This window comes from Panthera uncia, chromosome A2 (genome assembly GCF_023721935.1).
Source record: "Panthera uncia isolate 11264 chromosome A2, Puncia_PCG_1.0, whole genome shotgun sequence".
Lineage (NCBI taxonomy): Eukaryota > Metazoa > Chordata > Mammalia > Carnivora > Felidae > Panthera > Panthera uncia.
In genome coordinates this window covers 87,400,643-87,425,691 of record NC_064816.1, presented here as the reverse complement: position 1 = coordinate 87,425,691, position 25,049 = coordinate 87,400,643, and the positions used below count along the sequence as shown (strand labels likewise).

The window sequence follows — 25,049 nt, the reverse complement described above, 5'->3', positions numbered from 1 at the left end:
ATAGGCCTGGATTGTAATGTATTTTCCTCTCAGGACTGCCTTTGCTGCGTCCCAAAGCGTTTGGATTGTTGTATTTTCATTTTCATTTGTTTCCATATATTTTTTAATTTCTTCTCTAATTGCCTGGTTGACCCACTCATTCGTTAGTAGGGTGTTCTTTAACCTCCATGCTTTTGGAGGTTTTCCAGACTTTTTCCTGTGGTTGATTTCAAGCTTCATAGCATTGTGGTCTGAAAGTATGCATGGTATAATTTCAATTCTTGTAAACTTATGAAGGGCTGTTTTGTGACCCAGTATATGATCTATCTTGGAGAATGTTCCATGTGCACTCGAGAAGAAAGTATATTCTGTTGCTTTGGGATGCAGAGTTCTAAATAGATCTGTCAAGTCCATCTGATCCAATGTATCATTCAGGGCCCTTGTTTCTTTACTGACCATGTGTCTAGATGATCTATCCATTTCTGTAAGTGGGGTGTTAAAGTCCCCTGCAATGACCACATTCTTATCAATAAGGTTGCTTATGTTTATGAGTAATTGTTTTATATATTTGGGGGCTCCGGTATTCGGCGCATAGACATTTATAACTGTTAGCTCTTCCTGATGGATAGACCCTGTGATTATTATATAATGCCCTTCTTCATCTCTTGTTACAGCCTTTAATTTAAAGTCTAGTTTGTCTGATAGAAGTATGGCTACTCCAGCTTTCTTTTGGCTTCCAGTAGCATGATAAATAGTTCTCCATCCCCTCACTCTCAATCTAAAGGTGTCCTCAGATCTAAAATGAGTCTCTTGTAGACAGCAAATAGATGGGTCATGTTTTTTTATCCATTCTGATACCCTCTGTCTTTTGGTTGGCGCATTTAATCCATTTACATTCAGTGTTATTATAGAAAGATACGGGTTTAGAGTCATTGTGATGTCTGTATGTTTTATGCTTGTAGTGATGTCTCTGTTACTTTGTCTCACAGGGTCCCCCTTAGGATCTCTTGTAGGGCTGGTTTAGTGGTGACAAATTCCTTCAGTTTTTGTTTGTTTGGGAAGACCTTTATCTCTCCTTCTATTCTAAATGACAGACTTGCTGGATAAAGGATTCTCAGCTGCATATTTTTTCTGTTTAGCACACTGAAGATCTCCTGCCAATCCTTTCTGGCCTGCCAAGTTTCAAAAGAGAGATCGGTCACGAGTCTTATAGGTCTCCCTTTATATGTGAGGGCACGTTTATCCCTTGCTGCTTTCAGAATTTTCTCTTTATCCTTGTATTTTGCCAGTTTCACTGTGATATGTCGTGCAGAAGATCGATTCAAGTTACATCTGAAGGGAGTTCTCTGTGCCTCTTGGATTTCAATGCCTTTTTCCTTCCCCAGTTCAGGGAAGTTCTCAGCTATAATTTCTTCAAGTACCCCTTCAGCACCTTTCCCTCTCTCTTCCTCCTCTGGGATACCAATTATGCGTATATTATTTCTTTTTAGTGTATCACTTAGTTCTGTAATTTTCCCCTCATACTCCTGGATTTTTTTATCTCTCTTTCTCTCAGTTTCCTCTTTTTCCATAACTTTATCTTCTAGTTCACCTATTCTCTCCTCTGCCTCTTGAATCCGAGCCGTTGTCGTTTCCATTTTGTTTTGCATTTCGTTTAAAGTGCTTTTCAGCTCCTCGTGACTGTTCCTTAGTCCCTTGATCTCTGTGGCAAGAGATTCTCTGCTGTCCTCTATACTGTTTTCAAGCCCAGTGATTAATTTTATGACTATTATTCTAAATTCACTTTCTGTTATATTATTTAAATCCTTTTTGATCAGTTCATTAGCTGTTGTTATTTCCTGGAGATTCTTCTGAGGGGAACTCTTCCGTTTGGTCATTTTGGATAGTCCCTGGAGTGGTGAGGACCTGCAGGGCACTTCCCCTGTGCTGTGGTGTATAACTGGAGTTGGTGGGCGGGGCCGCAGTCCGACCTGATGTCTGCCCCCAGCCCACCGCTGGGGCCACAGTCAGACTGGTGTGTGCCCTCTCTTCCCCTCTCCTAGGGGTGAGATTCACTGTGGGGTGGCGTGGCCCGTCTGGGCTACTTGCACACTGCCAGGCTTGTGGTGCTGGGGATCTGGCGTATTAGCTGGGGTGGGTAGGCAAGGTGCACGGGGGCAGGAGGGGCAGGCTTAGCTCGCTTCTCCTTTGGTGATCCACTTCAGGAGGGGCCCTGTGGCAGCGGGAGGGAGTCAGATCCGCTGCCGGAGGTTTGGCTCCGCAGAAGCACAGAGTTGGGTGTTTGCGCAGAGCGAGCAAGTTCCCTGGCAGGAACTGGTTCCCTTTGGGATTTTGGCTGGGGGATGGGCGGGGGAGATGGCGCTGGCGCCTTTGTTCCCCGCCAAGCTGAGCTCTGCCGTCCGGGGGCTCAGCAGCTCTCCCTCCCTTTGTCCTCCAGCCTTCCCGCTTTCCGAGCAGAGCTGTTAACTTATGACCTCCCAGACGCTAAGTCGCGCTTGCTGTCGGAACACAGTCCGTCCGGCCCCTCCGCTTTTGCCAGCCAGACTCGGGGGCTCCGCTTGGCCGGCGAGCCGCCCCTCCGCCCCGGCTCCCTCCCGCCAGTCCGTGGATCGCGCACCGCCTCGCCGCCCTTCCTACCCTCTTCCGTGGGCCTCTCGTCTGCGCTTGGCTCCGGAGACTCCGTTCTGCTAATCCTCTGGCGGTTTTCTGGGTTCTTTAGGCAGGTGTAGGTGGAATCTAAGTGATCAGCAGGATGCGCGGTGAGCCCAGCGTCCTCCTACGCCGCCATCTTCCCTCCCCTCTAGATTTTTCATTTCTAATTAAAGATAAAAGGTCATTCAGCCTAAAATATCGAATATCTTGCCTTCATCTGGTTGCAGAGAACTGATGTAAAAATCTTAAATCTGATCAAACAAAAACATAAACTTTTATGCTCTTTGTGTTAATAGTTTAGATGAGCCGCCTATGGAACTATGCTTTATTTATTTGTTTTTAAATGTTTCTTTGTTTTTGAGAGAGAGAGAGCAGGAGGAGGAGGGGCAGACAGAGAGGGAGACAGAGGATCTGAAGCAGGCTCTGCACTGACAGCAGAGAGCCCAATAGAGGACTCAGACTCAGGAACCGTGAGATTGTAACCTGAGTCCAGGTCAGACCCTTAGACCTTTAATGGGCTAAGCCACCCAGGTGTCCCTGGAACTATGCTTTAAACTAAGTCACAGACCATTAACATTAGTCAAGGGTGGTTTGGCTATAAAAGTCAAAAAACTGCTTTGACTGGCTTGGGTAGAAAGGTTTTGAGATAAAGACACAGGGAAGTGCAGGGAATACAGATGGATTATATTACTATAAAATCACCACCAGGTGCTCTGTTAGAGCCACAAGCTCCATGGTGTCTGAGTCTCTTTACACCTTTGTTCCCTTCCTCCCCTGCTGAATATTCAGACCAGCTTCCTCCATATACCCAGTGTGGCTCCCCACATGGAGACCTTCATCTCTGAATCCACAGGACATCCTGGGTCAAGCAGTGGCCTCCAAGTCTAGTAAACCTATCCATCTGGTGTCTGTCCCTAGTTTAAGCAGGGACTTAAGGCAGAGTTACGTTGTTTACAATCGGGATCTTCGTTCCAGTTGTGAGTGACCAGTTTCTCTAGGGATATGTGCATGGAGGAAATGACCGGCCCCTTCAGTGGGCCCTTATAAATTCCGTAGCGTAATGCTAGGACCCTCTCTTTTAGGGCCCTACCCTGTAAAGAAAGCAAAGCCACAAAAGGCTGTGACTAAAACCAGTCAAGTAACTGACTGCTGGCAGGGCTGCAAATAAAAACCGGTTTCTGGTGTCGAGACCAGTATGTTTGCTCTAAGCTTGTCAGTCTCCCTGGACATCTGAAGACTTGCCCACCAAGTCTTACAAGATTTGCTTTTAAGATGTCCAGTTTTGTCACAGAGTTCATCTTGAAGAACACATTATGCCATTGCTGTCAAAATGAAGAAATTAAAAACCTGTCAACAAAATGTTGAGGATTCTTTTGACAGAGCCCTAAAGTGTATATTTTTCATTATCCAAAAATGAAAGCCCCACTTCTCATCAAGATCTGTTCTACGTTACAGATTGCAACGGAAGCAATAGAAAATATTAGGACAGTAGTGTCCTTAACCCAGGAAAGAAAATTTGAGTCGATGTACGTTGAAAAATTGTATGGAGCTTACAGGTAATGAGCATATGTGATTGTTGCTAAGAAACTACTGCTTTCCTGAGGTTTAATTATTCCCAAAAGATAATAAAAATTGTGCTCAAACAACAATAGAACTGGAAGAATGATATTTTCTCAGTATCTCACTGAAAATAAGTAGCTTTTTGATTGCACTATAGGATTGGATTTTTACATCTCTTGTAGAAAAAATAGGTGTGTTCTCCAAGACCTAAAAGACACAGAGGTCTGTGCAAACAAATGTTCCTTTGTGTAGGCAACTCAGACACCCAGTGTGGGCGTTTAAGGATAAATATTATTTCAGGGAATTCTTCAAACTTTTATTTTCTTGGAACTGTGTAGACTGAACTAAAGATGAGACTTACTTGGTTAGACTATTCCATTTGTTCTCTGGATGAGGACCAGACCCAACCTACTCTGAAAACACACGTCTCCTGCCTCACTAGTTCTTACTCGAGCAGTTTAAGAAACTCAGTGGCACTATTTGCCACTGGTTTCCAGCCAGGCAAGGCCTAGTTTTATAAATGAATATATTTTAAAACTAACAAAAATGAAAACAACTTACAGTACAACTTTGTAGACGAGAACAATAGTTCGAACGCTTATAAATTTGAAATGGGAGAATTGAAATTCTCATTCTATCTCCTTAGTTATGTACACTTCATGAAGTAATTTTTCTCTCCATTTGATGCTTGACATATACGTATATGTGCCATTACCTAAGACTTCTGGTTAATTTGAATTGCAAGGGAATTAAGGAAGAATTCATTTTCAATTTGATTATAATTTAAAGATTGAATAGAATTGTAAATTGTTGAGTAATTTTACATATTGACCGTGCTCACAGGATATAAGTTAAAATATCCAAATCAGTAATATTTTGAATTTTCCCGTCTTTCCAAATGCCTTCCTATTTTAATCTAGGAGAAAATAAATGACTGTTCTTTTGGAGGATTTAGAATACTGAAGTATATATAATAAAGTAGCTATACTGATAAAGGATAGCATGTGGTCTAATTAGAAATGGTGTGAAACACATTGTATTGGGGCTGGTGGATCTAGCTCAGGGAGGAGCTTCTGATGGGTGTCCGCATAAACCTCAGTGACCCTACTTGTCTGAATCTGACATGTGAATTTTGACGTACGAGGCTATACCTTGTCCTTATTAGAAGGCAAGATAGTAATGAAGAAATTGCATTGAGACCATTCAAACTTTAGTCCTAACTTTGACATCCTACACATTTTTGATAAGTCATATTTATATCATAGGGGCTGAATATCTGATTGACTAGATACCAACATTTAATAATATCAGCACCTCTCATTTGAACAACCAATAATGAGATGCTTTGCTAGACATTTATATTGTTTAATCCTCAAAAGAATTCTGCATCATGCTGTTTATTCCCATTATACAAATTGGAAAACGTGATGATAGAGAGATTGTCACTCACTCAAACTAATAAAACTGGAGTCAGAATATAAGCCCAGCCTTAGAAGCTGTTGCTCTTTCTATGACAAAGTGCTAAGAGAGGCCAAAGAGAAGGTTATGAATATACTAACTTGCCTTTCAGGAATTCTGTGCAGAAGGCACACATCTATGGTATTACTTTTAGTATTTCACAAGCATTTATGTATTTTTCCTACGCCGGTTGTTTTCGATTTGGTGCGTATCTCATCGTGAACGGACACATGCGCTTCAGAGATGTTATTCTGTAAGTAAACTTAAAAATAGATTATTCTATACAAAGGTTTTAGAGAAAGGTTTTAGTAGGTCTATGTAAAGTTCGGGAATAGAAAAAAAAAACACGTGCTCTAAAATGAGGTCAGAGAGTTGAATCTGCCACAGAAATCTGATCTTGATAATTCTCCAAGTACAATTTAAACATCCGAGTTGAACTAAAATGAACCAAGCTCCTAAAAGTGATCATATACCAGAATTGTAGTAGTACACAGAACTCCAGTCAAGAGGAGAGCAAGGTTTCTTATTGTGGAGTGTAGGCAGAAATAAATTGTAATGAGAAAATCGCTGGTTACCATGGACTCAAAACAGAGGGTTAAATACTTGCTGTTGATCTGCAACCAAAGATGGCGTGGATAATGGGATGGGAATGCTTAACTGAAATCTGGCAGAGCCTTGTTCCCCTGACTAGGCCTGGGATGACCTTGCCAGCATCGCCTCGTAGCCTCTCCTTTTTTCTCGGTTTCCAAGGCTAACCAGTGGTCTTCCTAACGGATGCATTCCTCTTTTCAAAATATGCTAAATACATTCAATTAGGTTGCAGTCTTGTTTTGCCAAAGGGAAGCCATTCTTTTTAAGATCACTGGGCATATTTCTGCTCTAATGGGTTGATTTTAAAGTAGGAGTGAGCAGCCTTTTTTTTTGAACAGGGTCAAGACAAGGAAAGCGGTTTCATCCAAAATTAAAATAACTATGAAAAAAGGTATATATAATGTTCATAGCTTTCAGGATCCCAGCAGGAAACAGATGCTCCTTCAAAGCAGTAACTAAGAGTTTGCTAAAGGGTCTGTTTATAAAGGTGTGAGAAGAGTTAAGGTAAGCAGTACCCAGGAAAGCTGTGAACACCCCAGCAGTTTGCAGCTAGGAACCAACCACTGAGAGCCTCAGCCTAAAGGGCCAGAGGAGGGGAAGATTCTCAGAACCCCGCATAGGGGGGCGTCTGTGGTCCCTGATGGAGGGACACCAACAACACAAGAATCTAACCAGACAGAAGCCAATGAAACAATACCCTGGCCTCCCACTCCTCCAGCCCTCCCTTCCCCTGCTGTTGCCTTTCATGGCCAAACCCCATCAGAAGCCAGAGTACAAGAAAAACCTTTTGATGCCATCCATGAAGGTCAGCTTCTCAGGCAGGAAGTGAGATGGTAGAAGATGGGGGGTGGGGGTGAGGTGGAGAGCAGAAAGTGGTTGGAGAGGCACAAATGGCAATATCGAGCTCTGGGAATTACAACTTAGAGTACTTTTATTTTCTAGAAGAGCATCACTGAGAAAATTGGCCCTGCTTTTTTGTTTCTACTGATGAGGGAATATGAGTCAGGCTAGCCCAAGCTAGCAACCCCCCCCCCCCCCCCCCCAGTCCCCAGGTGGGATCTCCGTGATACTCCTTGGACACTCCTGGCTACCCAAGAACAAAGGAAAGGGTTTAAGTGCTTGCCATGGTAATGTGGGAAACTAAAGCAAATGAAAAATTAAATTCCCTTACGGCCCTCAGCCCATTGACAAGTCCTTGAAACTGGCAGAGTGACCTCCCTCCAGGAGCTGAGCTGCTTAGATTATGACACTTTGTTAGGGGCAAAAGAGAACCTTAGCGTATTATCCCAACCTCAAGGATCCTGTAATTCTACTTCCTTTATCTCAGTTGCCGCAGGATATATGCTGGCAATCATACTCCAAGCTTATGCCCCCCCCCCCCCCAGTATACATTTGAAGGGTCTCATGGCTGGGGTTTTATTAAATGGTAAAAAATGGCATTTTCTTAGCAACAGCTAGCCCTTCAAGGTCCTGGAAACCTTGCTTCCAAAATTCCTTAGAGACTTACTCTCTCCCTGACCCCTTCCCAACCTGAGGGTATATAATGATTTACCCCTCAAGACCCCATACTATACAGCTCTTCCCCCTGCATGGGTCGTGTCCCCATGCTTTATTAAAATCACCTTTTTGTACCAAAGACATCTTCAAGAATTCTTTCTTGGTCGTTGGCTCTGGACCAGCCCACCATCCCCCCAAAACTTCATCACTACCATTAATAAATTCAATTCTGGATAATTGGAAGACAACTTTTTAATCTTCAATGCTAAAGCTAATTTATAGGCTATATCAGAAAGCTAGGCAGCAACATGCTGGTTCATTACTATTTTAAGATTTAGTTTTTGGTAACCAAACTTACTCAGTATTTAAGGGAAAGCCTTATTACACCCACCATTCCTGCCCCCCGGTGTACTTAAAACCTATTTTGATACCTTAGATTTAGAAGTTTGGGACATGAAAGTTTTTAAAAAATTTTTTAAGTATTGCTAGATAAAAATTTTCCTCCCCTCCCCTTTTTCTAGGGAAGCTCTGATGTCAGAAGTAAATAGTTTTGTGGAGATACAGATCTCAGAATCTTTAGCCTTTCCTAAAAGATACTATAATGTATTATCATTCTTCAAAGAGAAGATCATTGGAAAATAGAACTTTAGGGCAGTTGTTTTTCTGAGGGTAGTGAAAATAGTTAGCTGAATTGTAAGAGAAAACCTAGTTCTAGTAAAAGAACTTATTTTCCCTAACAAAATTTCTTTAACTACAGTGATTAATACTGTTTGGGAGCCTAGAAGAAACTACCAACTGGAAGTCAGGGCCAGCAATTCAATAGGAAACATTCTTTCTTGTTGGAGGCTGATCACACCTGCCCCCAACACCCCCACCCCCCCGCCACCCTCCCAACCCCACCCCCCCCAGCACTCTGTCTGTACTTCATTCTGTTCCCTCAGGTCTAAAAAGGGTATAACTAGTCACTAAAAGTACTTGAGGTCACAGTCAGATTCAGTTATAAGCCACTTCCTGAAAAAGAAAAACCGTGGCAAGTTACATCAATTTTTGCTTCTCCTCTAGATGTCCTTTGTTAGTGGAACTTCATGGAAATGTGTGTAGTGGTCTTGTGGTGGGGTCAGGGGGAGGCAGGGATCAGTGAAGGGGTACCCAAGGGAGTAAAGAAAATCAATACTAGTAAGCAGTATGTCTTTGGACTTCGAAATATCACAGAGCTAATTACAGAAACTAAGGTTTTCATTCCTCTCCTTCCTTCTAGGGTTTTTACAGCGATTGTGTTTGGTGCGGTAGCTCTAGGACACGCTAGCTCCTTTGCTCCGGACTATGCAAAATCCAAGCTGTCTGCAGCCCACTTATTCATGCTGCTTGAAAGGCAACCTCTGATTGACAGCTACAGTAAAGAGGGCCTGAGGCCTGTGAGTTCTCCGTTGCCTGATGAATGCTTGCTTAATTTTTCCGAAAGGCTTGATGTCTGCTAGATTATAACTGCAGGATACGTTTGTAATGATTCTATCAGCCTGTTTTAGCTTACTCTGGGATATTTACAGGGCTAATATTTGGCCTGCATCCTTAACAGTTTAACAGTTCATAAGAGGTTTCAAGGATTCTGAAATAGAGTACACTGGAAGTAAAGAAAGAGGAGCCTGGGCTCAGTGAGTGGAGCACGCGGCTCTTGATCTTGAGGTGGTGAGTTCAAGCCCCAAGTGGGGCATAGAGCTTACTTAAAAAAATTTTTTTTGATTTTGAAAACCTAAAACCTCCTGTATCGAACGAAAAGTCATAATAATGAAGTTTTAAAAAAATTAAAATACTCCAGATATACAAGAACTGAGTAATTCCCATGAAAACTGTTAGTTATTTCTGCATGAAGGTCTATGCATGTAATTCTATGGGTAAATGCAAATAGCAATTGTGCTGGGGTGCCTGGCTGGCTCAGTGGATACAGCATACAACTCTTTATCTCAGGATTGTGAGTTCAGGCCCCATGTTGGGTAGAGAGATAACTTAAAAAATACAATCTTTAAAAAATATTAAAAATAGCAATTGGGCTTTAATCACATTTTGTAATGACAGTGTTAAATTGGTAAGAAGGCTCCTTCATTCACATTAAGAGTAATGATGCTATACTGTCTCCAAAGTTAATTCAAATTTAGATCTGAATGTTCTTTGTAGGAGATGAGCTGCCGTACATTATAATGCACAAGCAGCAGTGTGGGGAAAGAAATGAGGAGTTAGACAGTTTTTCTGGGACTTTATCATGGATGTCACCTGCTGAGAAAATGGCCGTGCCCCACGAATGAGATAAAGAGGTGGCCAGGGGGTACCCTGGGTGGCTCAGTTAAGTGTCTTGATTCTTGATTTCAGCTCAGGTCATGATCTCAGTGTTCACGAGTTTCAGCCCCACATTGGGCTCTCTTGCTGTCAGTGTAAAACCCTCTTGGGAGTCTCTGTCCCCACCCCTCTCTCTGCCCCTCCTTCTCTCTCTCTCTCACAAAAAGTAAAAAACAAAAAAAACAAAACAAAACAAAAAGGCAGCCAGGGTTGGAGGTCAGGGCTGTCCACCAACACCTCAGTGAGACACTGCACTGAACGCCCAAACCTTTGAGCCTTTGGCCACTGGCTTGGCTCTAGCCTCAGAATCCTCATCTGGGAAAGCTAAATAGTTATCTAAATGAACCAGAAATTGAGTTTAGAGAACAAGTCTTTCTAATGTGACTCTAACTTTTACCCCATTCTCCTATCTTCATTTTATGTAACAACAACTTGCTTTCAGTAATAACCAGTGCCAACACTTAGACTGAATATGAATTTTATGTCTTTCTACTTTATCTTTGCTAAAGTTGCTGTGAAAGACTTGTAATAATTATCAGACCAATTATAATAGCAACATTAAACTTTGGTGTTGTTTTGTTTTGTTTTTAGGATAAGTTGGAAGGAAATGTGACATTTAATAAAGTCCTGTTCAACTATCCCACTCGACCAGATACCCCAGTGCTTCAGGGGCTGAGCCTAGAGGTGAAAAAGGGCCAGACGCTGGCCCTGGTGGGCAGCAGTGGCTGCGGGAAGAGCACGGTGGTCCAGCTCCTTGAGCGGTTCTACGACCCAATGGCCGGAACAGTGGTGAGCACACTTTCTTAAGTTTGTAACCTGATTTAGGGCTTTACTTCAAGTGGCCGATAAACCAGTATTCTTGTAATGGAAAAAAATGGGGCAAATAAAGGCCTATAATCCTATTTGGTGTGATGACCACATTCTATAAACCTCAAACTGGCACCCCTAGACGAGTAGATCGAACAATAGGGTAACAATAGCTTGACTACACTGTGTAGGTATGCTGTATTAATACTCTGGTGGGAATATCTTTATTTATGGAGAGGTCAAGACTAAATGTACTTGTTTCTATTCCTTCACCCAGAAGGTTACTGCATTCTCAGCTAATCTATCACAAGACTCCTCTAGAAGCACTGCGCCTCCTGCTTAAAAAAAATCACCACCACCAAAACCATATTCCCAAAGACAATGTCCTTTGAACTTGTTTTACGTAGTATTGAACTCTTGTCCTTAGTGACATCAGAAAGAGAAATGGGAGAAATTTAAGGCTGGTAGTTCTCAGGGAAAGAGTGGTAGAGGTAGGACAGGAGATACCCAACTTTGGGAATCTGGGGCCACATACTTACCAGCTTTTTTAACTGGTCCACCCAGAAGAGGGGAGTAAAGTCAAGTTGAAAGGTTGGAGTCATTCCAGGAACAGCAGATATGAGTAGGACACCTAATTGCAGACTTCTAGAGGCAGAAGGAACACTGGCCTGGAGGAGGGCAGATAAGGACGAAGAGGAATTTGGAAAGACAAGGCCAAATAAGCTACCATTTTGCTGGTGAGATACAAGAAAGGATGGCCTAGTCACCATAAAAATCATTTTGTTGGCCTCCAACAATGTGAGCACTTAGAGGCTGGGAGTCTTGTTACTTCACAAACTGATGATGCCCACATGCAACAATGCTCCAAATGGTAAATCTATTAGTTTATGATTTGGGTTTTTTTTCTCTTTTTAAGCCCGTCTTATAGTTTGTGGACTTTGGTTTTCAGCTCCTAGATGGTCAAGAGGCAAAGAAACTTAACATCCAGTGGCTCAGAGCCCACCTTGGAATTGTGTCCCAGGAGCCAGTCCTGTTTGACTGCAGCATTGCTGAGAATATCGCCTACGGAGACAACAGCCGGGTGGTGTCACAGGATGAAATTGTGAACGCAGCCAAAGCAGCCAACATCCATCCTTTCATCGAGACCTTACCCCGCGTAAGTTAATGCGTCACTTCTTAGGATGAAATCACAGTCAACTGCAAACGGTTTTCATCCTCCAAGCAGTACACAAAGTTACACACCAACAAAATCTTAGAGGAGAATTTCTCTCTTTGGTAGCACTGGGACCTTGGACAACACACTGAACTGCATACGGTGTTTCCTTACTGGCAGATGAGAATATTAGTCATCATGTCTAGATCTTATAAAGGCAGTGAGAGGCAAATGAGGTGACATTAGCTGTAAACACCGTCTCTCAGGTTGCAAACTGGTGGCTGTGGGCTGCATTCAGATTGCAGTCCTGTTTGATTTATCCCTTATGGTACTTATATTTTTAATGATTTTTGGGGGTAAACATGGACACGTGGTTGTAAGGAACAGAGATTTTACGTACCCTTTACCTAGCTGCCTCCAGTGCCATCTTGCCAAACTGTAATACAGTATCACAACCAGGATATTCACTGATAGAATGTGCTCATCTTAGATCCTCTAGTTTTAGTCGTCATTTGCTTCTGTTTAGTTCTCTGCACTGTTACTGCACGTGCAGACGCCGCCCCAGCATCCCTCATGTTGCCCCGTTACAGTCAGGCACCTCTCCCTTTTATCCTCACTCCACCCAACCTTTGGCCAACCACTAAGTTTTCCATTTCTCTAATTTTCTATTCTAAGAATGCTATATAAGCATGCATAGACTATTAAGATGAGCTTTTTCCACGCAGCATAATCCCCTCAAGTTCTTGTTCTCTATAGTTCATGCCTTTTTCTCTCTTTAGTGCCATGCCGTCCTGATTAGTAGGATGAGTAAGATTGCATGGTACGGATGTACCAGCTCGTTGAGCCATTCACCTGTTGAAGCCTATCTAGGTTGTGTCTAGGTTTTGGCTATTAAAATCTCCTAAGTATTACTGTACAGGTTTTAGTGCGAACTGGAGTTTTTATATCTCAGATACATGCCCACAAGTGCAGTTGCTGGACCACACGGTAATTGTGTTCGGTTTTCTAACAAACTGCTTAACTGTTTTCCAGAGTGTACCATCTTGTGTTCCTACCGGCAGGTGTGAATTACAGCTTCTCTGCATCTTTGCCAGCATTTGCTGTTGTAATTCTGATAGATGTGTAGTAATAACTCATTGTGGTGGATTTCCTAATGAGAAATGAACATCTTTTTACATACTTACATACTTACTTGGAAATACAGACTGTTTTTCCTTTTTGGTGAAATAACCTGTTTTTTTACTTATTTTCTAATTTGAAAAAGTTGAGTTCTGACAGATACTTACATATTTTAGTTATTAGTCCTTTGTCAAATACATAGTTTGCAAATATTTTGAGCCAGTCGATAGCTTATTTTTTTATCCTTTAACAGGGTCATATGCAGAGCCAAGTGTTTAATTTTGATAAGGTCCAGTTAACACTTTTTCTTTATACACATTGTGCACTTGGTATCAAACAGAGCTATTTCCCTAGCCCCAGGTCTTGAAGAATTTCTCCATTTTTTTTTAAGTTTTATATTTTCGTATAGTTTTTCTTTTTTTTTTTTTTTAATTTTTTTTTTCAACGTTTTTTATTTATTTTTGGGACAGAGAGAGACAGAGCATGAACGGGGGAGGGTCAGAGAGAGAGGGAGACACAGAATCGGAAACAGGCTCCAGGCTCCGAGCCATCAGCCCAGAGCCTGACGCGGGGCTCGAACTCACGGACCGCAAGATCGTGACCTGGCTGAAGTCGGACGCTTAACCGACTGCGCCACCCAGGCGCCCCCGTATAGTTTTTCTTTAATGTTTCAATTTATTCATTTGGAGAGGGCATTATTCTCTTATTTGCATGGTCCCCAATTCTCCCTTGTTAGCTTATTGTAGCTACTGTGTCTGTAGCCAAAGTGCATTTAAGTCACTATGGATTTAAAAATGAGAAAAAGTTCAGTGCAACAATTTTCTTCAGTAATTGTTGTAAAGATGAGTTGTCCTGCAAAGATTATTTGAATGTCAAAAGTGATGGCAGGGATCATTAATCTTGTGTCTCAGCTAGCATCTCAGGTTCCACTGAATTAAGCTGAAATAAATCTCGACTATTTTTACCTTTTCTCTTCTGCTGTAACTAACAGTCATACACTGTCAAACCCTCCATGTTGGTTAACCTTACTCACCCTTAACACCTAGTCATGGACCCTCGTATAGAATTTGATTAGCAGAAAAGCTAAAGCTTCAGCTCTTTACTGACATTGGACTTGAGGAAATTCACATTACTGCCTAAGCCCTACAGTACTTTTTTGGCCCTTTATTCCTTCTGCTTTTTTTCCCCCCAGCCTAGAATGTTCTTTCTCAAGATGCAGCTTTCCAACTTCTTTCCTTCATGCACAAAGGTTTCTTTCCTTCATGTATCTCTTCTTTGTTCTCCTGCTTTCTCTCCATAGTTGCTATTTGCTGCTTCTGATCTTTCATACCATGTTGAATATATTACTCATTTGGCACCTATTTGACCTTAAATAGAGTGCTGTATAGGTGGCTGATCTCTTCACATTATAAATTCCTTCAGGGTAACAACAAAAAAAGCTGCCTCCATTTTTATATTTCTCACAGTTGTTGGTATAACAGGTATTCCATAAATATTTAAGTGAATGAATGAGTTGAAAAGAGAATACACTAGGTTCCGTATGAATATTTAACCTTAAAGGTAAAACTCAAATATTTATATTTAACCTTTAAAGACTGCAAAGACATCAGATCAGTTGGCATTATGAGAATGGTAGGAACTCAAGAATTTATTGCTCAAATTTCTGTTGCAGAACACTGGTGAGAACTAAAGAACTTTCTTCTAGTTTGATCGTGATTAAGTGGGGGGAAAAAATTAAATGGATCACCAAGTAGCTGTTATGTAAACTTTTGTTTCCAAATATTTTTTTCCTGTTAAGTAGAACTGTCAAATGTTGCAAAGTACAAGTTTATTCAGTATACCATTAATCATTTTGGGGGGTTAGGACTTGATTAACTTTACTAATGGTTAACTTGCAGAAATATGAAACAAGAGTGGGAGATAAGGGAACTCAGCTCTCAGGAGGTCAAAAACAGAGGATTGCTATCGCCCGAGCCCTTATCAGACAACCTCAAATCCTACTGTTGGACGAAGCTACATCAGCTCTGGATACTGAAAGTGAAAAGGTGTGGCCTCTGCCCTGTTGTTCCATTTAATTTGTACAATAGTTTTTGTGCGCTATCAACTACGAAAAAAAGTAAAATTTTTCCCAAATTTTGTAAAATTATCTTATTTCCTAAACCAAAAATATTCAAAAGAAAAAAGCGGCATACATCACATTTTTAGCACAATAATAAAATAGAAATAAAGGGGGACTAATAAGATAATGAAAAACTAGAAAATAATAAAAGGGAACTAGTAAGTAAGAGAACTGGACAGAAAACTTAGATACCTGTGATTTAGTGAGAATCGGTTTTTATTATAATTAAAAAGAAAATACTTTTTAAATGCCATTTATGTAAATTTACATGCATTAAAACCAAAGACTCAAAGATTCAGAGATGAGAATATAAAAAGTAAAATATTCTGTGATGGTGAAAGTTTAAGGTTTCTGTTCTGATTGATCATTAGATTGTGCAAGAAGCCCTGGACAAAGCCAGAGAAGGCCGCACCTGCATCGTGATCGCTCACCGCCTGTCCACCATCCAGAACGCAGACCTAATAGTGGTGTTTCAGAATGGCAAGGTCAAGGAGCATGGCACACATCAACAGCTGCTGGCTCAGAAAGGCATCTACTTTTCCATGGTCAGTGTCCAGGCTGGGACATAGAACTTATGAACTCTTGTTACGTCTTAAAAATAAATTCAAATTATAGCTTTCTCTGATTTAAACTAGAAATTGTTTTTTTACAAATCATATAATTCAGATGTATCTCATTCCATAAGTTTTAGAACATCTGATTTGCTGCTGATACTATAGCATTGCAAATTCAGGAGTTACAAGTGACACCTGTCTTGATGAGGTATAAAAATGGCAGCCTAGCTGTTGAGTTATCAGAAACATACAGAGAAAAGACAAGTTCAAATAAAATAAAGCTATAGAGCTAACAGCACAGACACAGGGAAACTTATTACTGTCCTGAATACCTGGGTAGATGACAGGATAGACTGGAAAAATTTCCAAAGAAAAAGGAAAAATATATTCATTGTTCCACTGCCTACTGTCTACCTTAGTGAGTTTCTAAACTATTCTTTTGGATTTGTTTTTTCCAAAACAATGGATTCCCAACTTTATCATCAAAGTCCAAGAGAAAATGAGATTCTTACACAAGCTAACTTCACAGGCACACATCTGTTCCTGTAAAATAAAAAATTGAACATTAATTAAAATTTTAACTCCATAAAAATTGCAGTTATCTCAAGGGTAATTTGAAACATTGGAAACAACAAAATGCTAGGTTCTCTATTACTTTTTATCACTAATCCTAATTTTCCCAGAATATGTTGAGATAGGGAAAAGAAATCTAGGCAACCTTTGTAACCATACGAAAAGGTTTTTCCTTAATTTTCCATTTGTTTATAATTTACTGAGGCACTATCCATTCTCACCTCTGTCACAGGCTCTTTAGGTAAATAAACTGCCCCAGCTCCGTTCCTCTATCTGTAACAAACTAGATCTTACCAAAGATTTTTTTCACATGGAACCATGTGGGTAGTGGACTAAATTTCAGATTAACCAAGAGAAGAATAGGGCAAGGGGTTCATTACCCAAGTGGTGACTCAAAAGCCTCTGAAAATTTTACTACTACCAGTCGGGTTGAGACCCAGAAAGCTCTTTGTAAAAAGCATTACAGATGATTTTTACATCAGGCAGGTTAGGGAAACGTGTTGAAGTAGCACAGAAGAGGTTTCTCTGCAGGAGGTGAATAGTTTCTAAAATACCCAAGTCTTTAGACATTATTTAACAACAGCAAACCAAATGATTCTAAATCCCATGGCAATGTAGTCTATAAAATTGTACTAATGAGGAAAAAGGGCCAAAGTACAGAATAGGAGGAAATATGAACTGTTAAGGATATATCCATTGCTAAAGAAGCCCACTCAACTTTTCACAAAAAAACAGAGGCCAGCTGGGTGGCTCGGATGAGCTTCTGACTTCAGCACAGGTCATGATCTCACGGTCTGTGGGTTCAAGCCCTGCATCGGGCTCTGTGCTGACAGCTCAGAGCCTGGAGCCTGCTTTGGATTCTGTGTCTCCCTCTTTGTTCCTCCCCCACTCATGCGCTCTCTCTCTCCTTCAAAAATAAATAAAAACATTTAAAAAACTAAAAAAAATGACTGTTTCTTCTATCAAGAAATGACACTCTCCCCCCCCCTCCCCCCGCCTTGAATCTACACTGCTATTGCAACTTATTTGGCATTTTATTGGTTAAAACAAGTGACATCACGTGACTTCAGAGCCTAGGCCTCAAGAGTTCTTGCAAATTCTACCTTTCTCTCTGGGAACACTCCCAATGCCAAGTACAGAAGTCAAGGCTAGAATACTGAATGATCAGAGACCATGTGGAGAGTGTCCCAGGTACCAAGTCCCCAGGGAGTGGGGGCTTTACAGCCTCATTCCATTCACCCTAGTGAATGCAGCCACATTAAACTACAGCAAGATCAGAAGAACTACCCAACTGGGCACAGTCAACTGACACCATCGTGTGAAATAATCAATTGATTTAAGACCGTTAGTTTTCGGTGGTGTTGTACGCAGCAGCACCTAAGTTACATCAGAAAGTAGAAGGTCAAACAGGAATGGATTAGTTATCCAAACACCATACAAGAAGCTATAGGATTGACAGCTTTATTTTCTATTTTGAACAGCAGGGAAAAAAAACCTGTAAAATCCTGAGAATCTGATTCAACATTCAATCTTTTTAAAGTCACCAACTCTAAATATGTGCTTTCATTTTATATTCACAAACTAGTTATAATGAATTTTGATAGGTTTTTTGTCTATATGCATCATAGGGTATAAACCTCCCTCTAATTCTTATATCCAACAGAAATTCTACTTTTAAATGACCAGTAAATTGTAGTGGCCTTTCCCATCAAACAAAGCAGGCTTGTATCCCTGTGCTGAATGTGGAAGGCAATGACTTCTTGGGGAGTTAGCATTTAATCACGTACTTTATATCCTTTGGCAACTAGAAAACGTTAAAGTGCTTGGAAGACAGACTCTACAATGATGGTCAGAGGATTTATAACCTATACAGGTACCAACAAAAATATGTGTAAGTTAAGAGTAAGACTTGCATTATTAAAAATTGTAGACTTGCATTGTTGAGGCTCATCTTCAACTTTCGCATGATGCTATATTTCGTTGTATCAATTTGCATTGCTACTGCATCAGAGGAAGCTTAAAAATCCTATTTTTATCTTCTAGGTGAGAATAGATTTAAAAAACGTGATTCTACCTATTTCTACATTTAACAAGTTTCCTTTAAATCAATATTCCTTTCTATCTCACATCAACAACCCACTCTCCACACCCGGTTTAATATTTTTGTAAATGCTTAATAAATGACTAGTCTCTAAAGATGAGCAGTGTTCATCAGCTGCATCATATCTTGGAAAGAATGAAAAACCAGCTGAACCAGCTTTTCTGCATCAGTTTCTGGGCAGGATTTCCAGGCTGTACTGGCCACATTAAACCTGTGAAGCACAAATAAAAAATGATTAAGTACTATACAAAAATCACAACACAAAGAGGCTCCAAATGGTGATGATGAACACAGCCGTGACCTTTACACCATCTGGTAAAATGCCTACTATTATACTTAGAAAATTCTGACTTCTTATATTACAAGGCCCTGTATCAACTGACCACCCAAACCAAGACTCTGTCTCCAGAAGCAATGTTTTTAAAGCTTTCTAGGTGATTCTCATGTGTACCCAGACTTGAGAACACTGTCCTCCAAATGGAGGACCTCTTCAACTTCTACCCCCACCCAAAGCAACTTCATTGCTAATTAATAGTCATGCTGTTTCTTTCTGTTCCTTATAAATATCAGGCTCTTTCCTACCCCACGACCATATAATTTTGTTCACCAGCAAAGTCACTGTGAAAACGTTACGTGTATTCTACTTATTTAGAAGGCATTGTTACAGGGCTGGGGATACAACAACAGACAAATCAAAACCCCTGTTCTTCTGGGCTTATATTCTAGGAAGGGAAGAAAGAGAACATACAAATAAACATGGATACCCACTGGATGGTTATGAGTGTTCTAAAAAAAAAAAAAAAAAAAAAAAATGCAGCAGGTGTGTGTGAAGGAGGCACAAGGACTATTTTAGACCATCAGAGAAGGCCTCCCCGACCAGAGCAAATTTTAAGCAAATACCTGTACGGACTAACGGAGTGATCCCTGCATGTTATTTCAAGGAAGAGTAGGAGGCAGAGGAAATCACAACCACAAATGCCAGGAGGAGGGAGCTTGCTTGCTGTACTCCAGGTACAAGAAGGCAAGGGTGGCTGCAGTAGACTGAAAGAGGAGGAGAGCTATAGAGGAAAGGTCAGATCTGTGACTGAGAACTTGATCAGACAGGATCTCACAGGATGACTCTGAATTTTACTGTGAGTGAGATGAGCTCTTGGAGAATTTTGCGAAGAATGATAGGACTTGAGTCACATTTTTAAAAGGGCATCAGGGCTGTTGTGTAGACAGTGGTCTGTAAGAATGAAAGGGTGGACCCAGAAGACCACATGAGAACCTGTTGCAATAACCTCAGTGGGAGAAGATGGTGGCTCAGCCCGGATGGTGGCACTGGAGGTAGCAGGCGGTGATCGGAGTCTGGAGAGCTGCTTTCTTGGCATAGTATTAATTCCTTCTCATCCCTAACATCTCAACTTCCCTGTTGCTCTCTGACCACACTAAGTAAAGCGGTGCTCGATCTCGCCCTCCCCACCAGTGTGTCTGTATTACCACATCAGCTTGCTTTCTGCTTCCCAGCACTCATCACTACTTATCTTGCTTATTTGCTTCTGTCTCTCTTTCCCCAGGAGAAAATAAAATCTCTAAAAGCGAAAATCTGGTCTGTCTTGCATCCTGAGCACCTAAAATGCTACAAGTTTCCAATACATATTTCCTGAATGAGTGAATGGATGTTCTGCCCCAGGATCGGGACTTCCAAAGTCAGAGACCTGGTGTGTCTGGACTGAACCCTTGTCACTGCATGCAATACAAGATCCATACTTGTCAGGAAATATGTTAGAATGCTTATGCTCTGTGTCTGATCATGATTTTAGACTGTAGACCCTTTATATGAAAACATAGTAAGATCTATGTTGAACCTTTGTAATTTAATCTTTAATTTGTACATTCATGGACATAAACTAAATACTATGGGAATAAATATCTAAGGACTTAGATGCTAACAAATTTAAGTACCACTGGTATAAGACTATATGCACAGGTCATACTTGACACGGAGGCAGAAGAGAACATTTTGCAGAACAACCCTGACTGTAAACTCTTTTTAAAAAGTTAATGAAAAAAATAAATTACAAACTGAAATATGTCATACATATTATCAGTCCAATTGTTCACATTCCATCCGAAGCCCCCAATCCTACCATCTTATTCACATAGTGCTAAATGTGGCCACATGATTTTTTACAAAGCCCCCCAAGCTCTCAAAGATCTCTGAGATGGCCAGACTATATGGATGAAGACCTTGCAAGCCATTCTCCCAATTTCATATTACCTTATTCTCCACCTAATAGGTTTTAGTATTTTCTTTCTCATTCTTTCCACAAACATAAATCAAACCTCATCTGAAATTGCATCTGAGCTGGTAAAACATTCTTTTTTGGAATATAAATTAATTTACCTAGTCTCTTATCTTGGTCACATTAGTACTGTTAGGACTACATGAACCACCACATATTTATAGGCAATTACATTTTATGTGTTTTATTACCATAAAACACCTTGCCCAGAATATGTTAATATGTGTACTGAGATTTAAGGATGATGGCAGTATATCACTGAGTCAACCTAAATTGGTGTTCTGCACAAAATGCCTAAGGGACTGATTTGACCAGTGTCCCAAAAGCAGGATAGAGAAACAAACACACATTAAATGCCCACGTGGTAAAAATAATTACCTATGTAGCGAGTGGCAGATGACAACACAGTCAGAATTACAGTGCAAGAAAGACATTCAAAAGACAGAATAAAAGCTTTCTTACTCTGTAGCACAGTAAGAATGAGAAGAGCAGTCTCACCTGTCATCTCTGATGTGGTAGAAAAATCCATAGCCATTGTGTACCATGGGAACCACCACTCCCAGGACTCTTGAATACCCAACCAGACTTGTTGAGAGAACAAAGTTTCCACCTCCTCCACTGTATGCCATAAAGAGAGGATATTTTACTAGGCTTACAGAAACTTACATTACTTCAGAAAAGCTTTTAGGGGCCCAGAGGTGGCTCAGTTGGTTAGGCCTCCTAGTTCAGGTCAGGTCATGACCTCTCGATTGCTGAGTTTGAGCCCTGCTTTGGGCTCTGTGCTGACAGCTCAGAGCCTGGAAGCTGCTTTAGATTCTGTGTCTCCCTTGCTCTCTGCCCCTCCCCTGCTGGCACTCTGTCTCCCTCTCTCAAAAATGAATAAATGTAAATTTTAAAAAAAGCTTGTAACCTTCAGAAAGAAGGAACTGATTAAGTTATTAAACACTACATTACATTATATTACCTTTTGGAGAAAAGTGGGTCTGTAAAGAGTTCTGGAACTGGAAGATCTTCCTCTTTTGCTATGAGTAAAAGACCTAAAAGATGACGGTCAAATCCTGCAATGAAACCCCAAGTATTAAGCTAGAAAAAATTTTTCAACATGAGAGAATTTTTTTTAAGTCAGAATAATTCCAATATAAGTACCTTTTCCAGCCAAACAATATTTCATCATTTTATCATGTTTTGCAAAAGCTTGTAACATCTTTCGCTGTCGCTCAAGAGGCTGTGTTAAAAATCAAGACACATTTCAATAAACTTTCAGCAACAATAACAACAAAAAAACCTGAGCTCAATATAGTTAGGATGCGGGTCATCTGAGAGAGAAAAGATTTCTAAAAAGACCTTTAGACACATGCTTCTATTTATTTTCCTCACTTCTATTGCCTTTTCTTTCCTATAGGTCCTGCATCTTGATTATTTCTTTCCCAGAACGGGAAAAACAATAGGAACTTGTGGGCAGCACTGAAGTGATACTAACAACTGTCAAGACAGAAACAAGTAGGATTTCAATACTAACACACAGTTGTTCAAAATGATAAGGAAGCAGTTCTAGCACACTAAAATAAATTAACACATACATAACTATGTCTATCAAAACTAAAGAAAAAAATACAATACCAAAATACCAGGGGGAAGGAACTACCCTATCGTCTAAATGCTTCAAAAATAAATAAATAAATAAAGTATAGGGGTGCCTGCCTGACTTGGTTGGTAGGAGATGTGACTCTCGATCTCGCGGTTGTGAGTTCAAGCCCCAGATTGGGTACAAAGATTACTTTTAAAACAAAACAAAAATATAAAACAAAACTGTTCTGGTTCCAACACATTAAAACAAGAATCTGTGATTTCAAAAACGTTCAAACACATTAAGAAAAGCTTCCTTTTAAGGCACTTTGGGAAAGTCTTCACTTTATTGGTGTTATCTCAAAGGCAGATCGACAATAGTAAAATACTCATGGTATTGAAGACACTTTGCTGAAATACCAATCAAAAGCACAATGAGATACCACCTCACACTTGTCAGAATGGCTAAAATCAACAACTCAGGAAACATATTGGCAATGATGCAGAGAAAGGGGAACGCTCTTACACTTTTGGCGGGAATGCAAACTTGTGCAGCCACTATGGAAAACAGTGTGGCGGTTCCTCAGAAAGTTAAAAATAGAACTACTCTAACAACCCAGAAACTGCACTACAAGACATTTATCCAAAGGATACAAAACTACTGATTCAAAGGGGCACATGCACCTCAAAGTTTACAGAAGCACTCCCAACAATAGTCAAATTATGGAAAGAGCCAAATGTCCACTGACTGATGAATGGATAAAGATGTGTGTGTGTGTGTGTGTGTGCGCGCGCATGCGTGTGTGTGCCTCTCTCTATATATAGACAGAATATTATTCAGCCTTCAGAAAGAACAAACTCTTTCCATTTGAAAAACATGGATGGAACTAGAGTGTATTGTGCTAAACAAAGTCAGTCAGAGAAAGACACATACCATATGATTTCACTCATATATGTAATTCAAGAAACAAAACAGATCAACAAAGGGGAAAGGAAGGAAAAATAAGATAAAATCAGAAATGGAGGCAAACTGTAACAGACTCTTAACTGAGGGTCGCAGGAGAGGAAATGGGGGGTGGGAAATGGGGGAGATGGGGGAAATGGGTGATGTGCAGTAAGAAGGGCACTTTCTGTGCTGAGAGTGGGTGTTCTATGTAAGTGATGAATCACTAAATTCTACTCCTGAAACCAATACTACATTATATGTTAACTAACTTGAATTTAAATAAAATCTTAGAAGAGGAAGGAAGGAAGGGAGGGAGGGAACCAACTTTGCCTAGAAACAGACACAAATGGACTGCTTCTCAGGTCCTTCCTGTTTCATATTCTTCCAAGTACATACTTCATTAGCAAATGAATGAATGCTTCAAAAACTTTCAGAAAAAAATATGTGAAAGTATTTTACTGATCCAGGAGAACTGAAGCCAAGGGGTTCGTTATTCAAGGTCTAAGGATCCTTTAAACAAGTAAATAAATACTGTGAATTTCTTGTTTTTCAAATACTCACACTAGTAGAGGGATCCTGCATGGACTGGCACCACCTGACTGCTTCTACTGTACATGACCTCACAGTCTCTGTGCGGCCATGATAAAAGTATCTGGTCATGGCAGTTTCATAGCAGCTGCCAGGGCTACAAGAAAAAATGAAAATACAAGGATGTGTCACAAGAAAGAAAATGCTCAAACATCATCCAAAGAAAGCTTACGTAATAAAGCTGGCTTTGGTCAGAGACTAAGTTCTGTAATACAGACCACAGTCGAGACTTTCAATAACAAAGAGACTATTTTCGGTATCAAAGAGCAAAAAAGTATTCTGATCAACAAGGCCTGGTATTAATACGGGCTGTTTCCAAGGCTTGGCTGCTCTGAGGTTATGTACACTGGAGTGTGTGTGGCAGGTGGCCTGTAAGATGCACCCACAGTGATCCCCGCCTCCTGTTATTTATGCTCTGGTGTAACTCCTCAGATGGAGTGTGAGAGGGACCTCATGATTTGCTTCTACTGAAACGAACAGGACAAAGGTGATGTCATTTCTGAAATAAGGTTACAAAGAGATCTCACTGCTCTCACTTCCTCGATACGAGGAAGACAAGCTGCCATGCTGGAAGGTGCCCTACAGTGAGGCCCAGGTAGCAAGAAACTGAGGGAGGCCTCTGGAAAACAGCCTCGGAGGAAATGATCCCTGTTAATAATCACATGAGTGAGCCTGGGAGCAGATCCCTTCTGAGTACCTTCAGATGAGAAAAGAGCTGAATGACACTCTAACTACAACCTCAGCAGACTACTACAATTGTATTTACCCACAGACTACAAAAATTCTAACTCAAAAGGATACATGCACTCCAACGTGTATAGCCCCAAATGTCCATCAACAGATGAATGGATAAAGAAGATATGGTATACATATACAATGGAATGTTACTTGGCCATCAAAAATAATGAAATCTTGCCATTTGCAACGACGTGGATGAAGTTAGAATGTAAGAAACAAAACAAACAAGCAAAGGGGGGAAAAAAGAGAGGCAAACCAAGACAGACTCTTAACTACAGAGAACTGATGGTTACCAGAGGGGAGGTGGGTGAGGGGTTGGAGATTAAGGAGTACACATCTTGTGATAAGCATTGGGTATCGTATAGAAGCTTTGAATCACTAAATTGTACACCAGAAACTAATACTACATTGTGTTAACTGGCATTTAAA

At 40.6% G+C, this 25,049-nt stretch overlaps 2 protein-coding genes across 3 annotated transcripts in view; one reads left to right on the top strand and one right to left on the bottom strand.

Annotated features, from left to right (window-relative positions):
* The window catches only part of ABCB4 (ATP binding cassette subfamily B member 4), a 76,460-nt gene extending 59,528 nt beyond the window's left edge, over positions 1–16,932 (top strand). The window contains exons 21-27 of the mRNA XM_049641379.1: positions 4,087–4,187; positions 5,762–5,902; positions 8,996–9,152; positions 10,660–10,857; positions 11,825–12,031; positions 15,046–15,192; positions 15,638–16,932. Of these exons, the coding sequence (XP_049497336.1) occupies positions 4,087–4,187; positions 5,762–5,902; positions 8,996–9,152; positions 10,660–10,857; positions 11,825–12,031; positions 15,046–15,192; positions 15,638–15,835 (1,149 nt within the window). The 3' untranslated portion in view covers positions 15,836–16,932. The remainder of the gene's footprint in view (positions 1–4,086; positions 4,188–5,761; positions 5,903–8,995; positions 9,153–10,659; positions 10,858–11,824; positions 12,032–15,045; positions 15,193–15,637) is intronic.
* A 908-nt stretch (positions 16,933–17,840) lies between these two features.
* CROT (carnitine O-octanoyltransferase) overlaps positions 17,841–25,049 on the bottom strand; it is a 47,561-nt gene continuing 40,352 nt past the window's right edge. For both annotated transcript variants that reach the window (XM_049641388.1, XM_049641389.1), the window contains exons 14-18: positions 23,856–23,979; positions 21,929–22,007; positions 21,747–21,840; positions 21,281–21,400; positions 17,841–18,705 (exon numbers count right to left, since the gene is read on the bottom strand). In XM_049641388.1, coding sequence (XP_049497345.1) covers positions 18,585–18,705; positions 21,281–21,400; positions 21,747–21,840; positions 21,929–22,007; positions 23,856–23,979 — 538 coding nt within the window. In that variant the 3' untranslated portion in view covers positions 17,841–18,584. The remainder of the gene's footprint in view (positions 18,706–21,280; positions 21,401–21,746; positions 21,841–21,928; positions 22,008–23,855; positions 23,980–25,049) is intronic.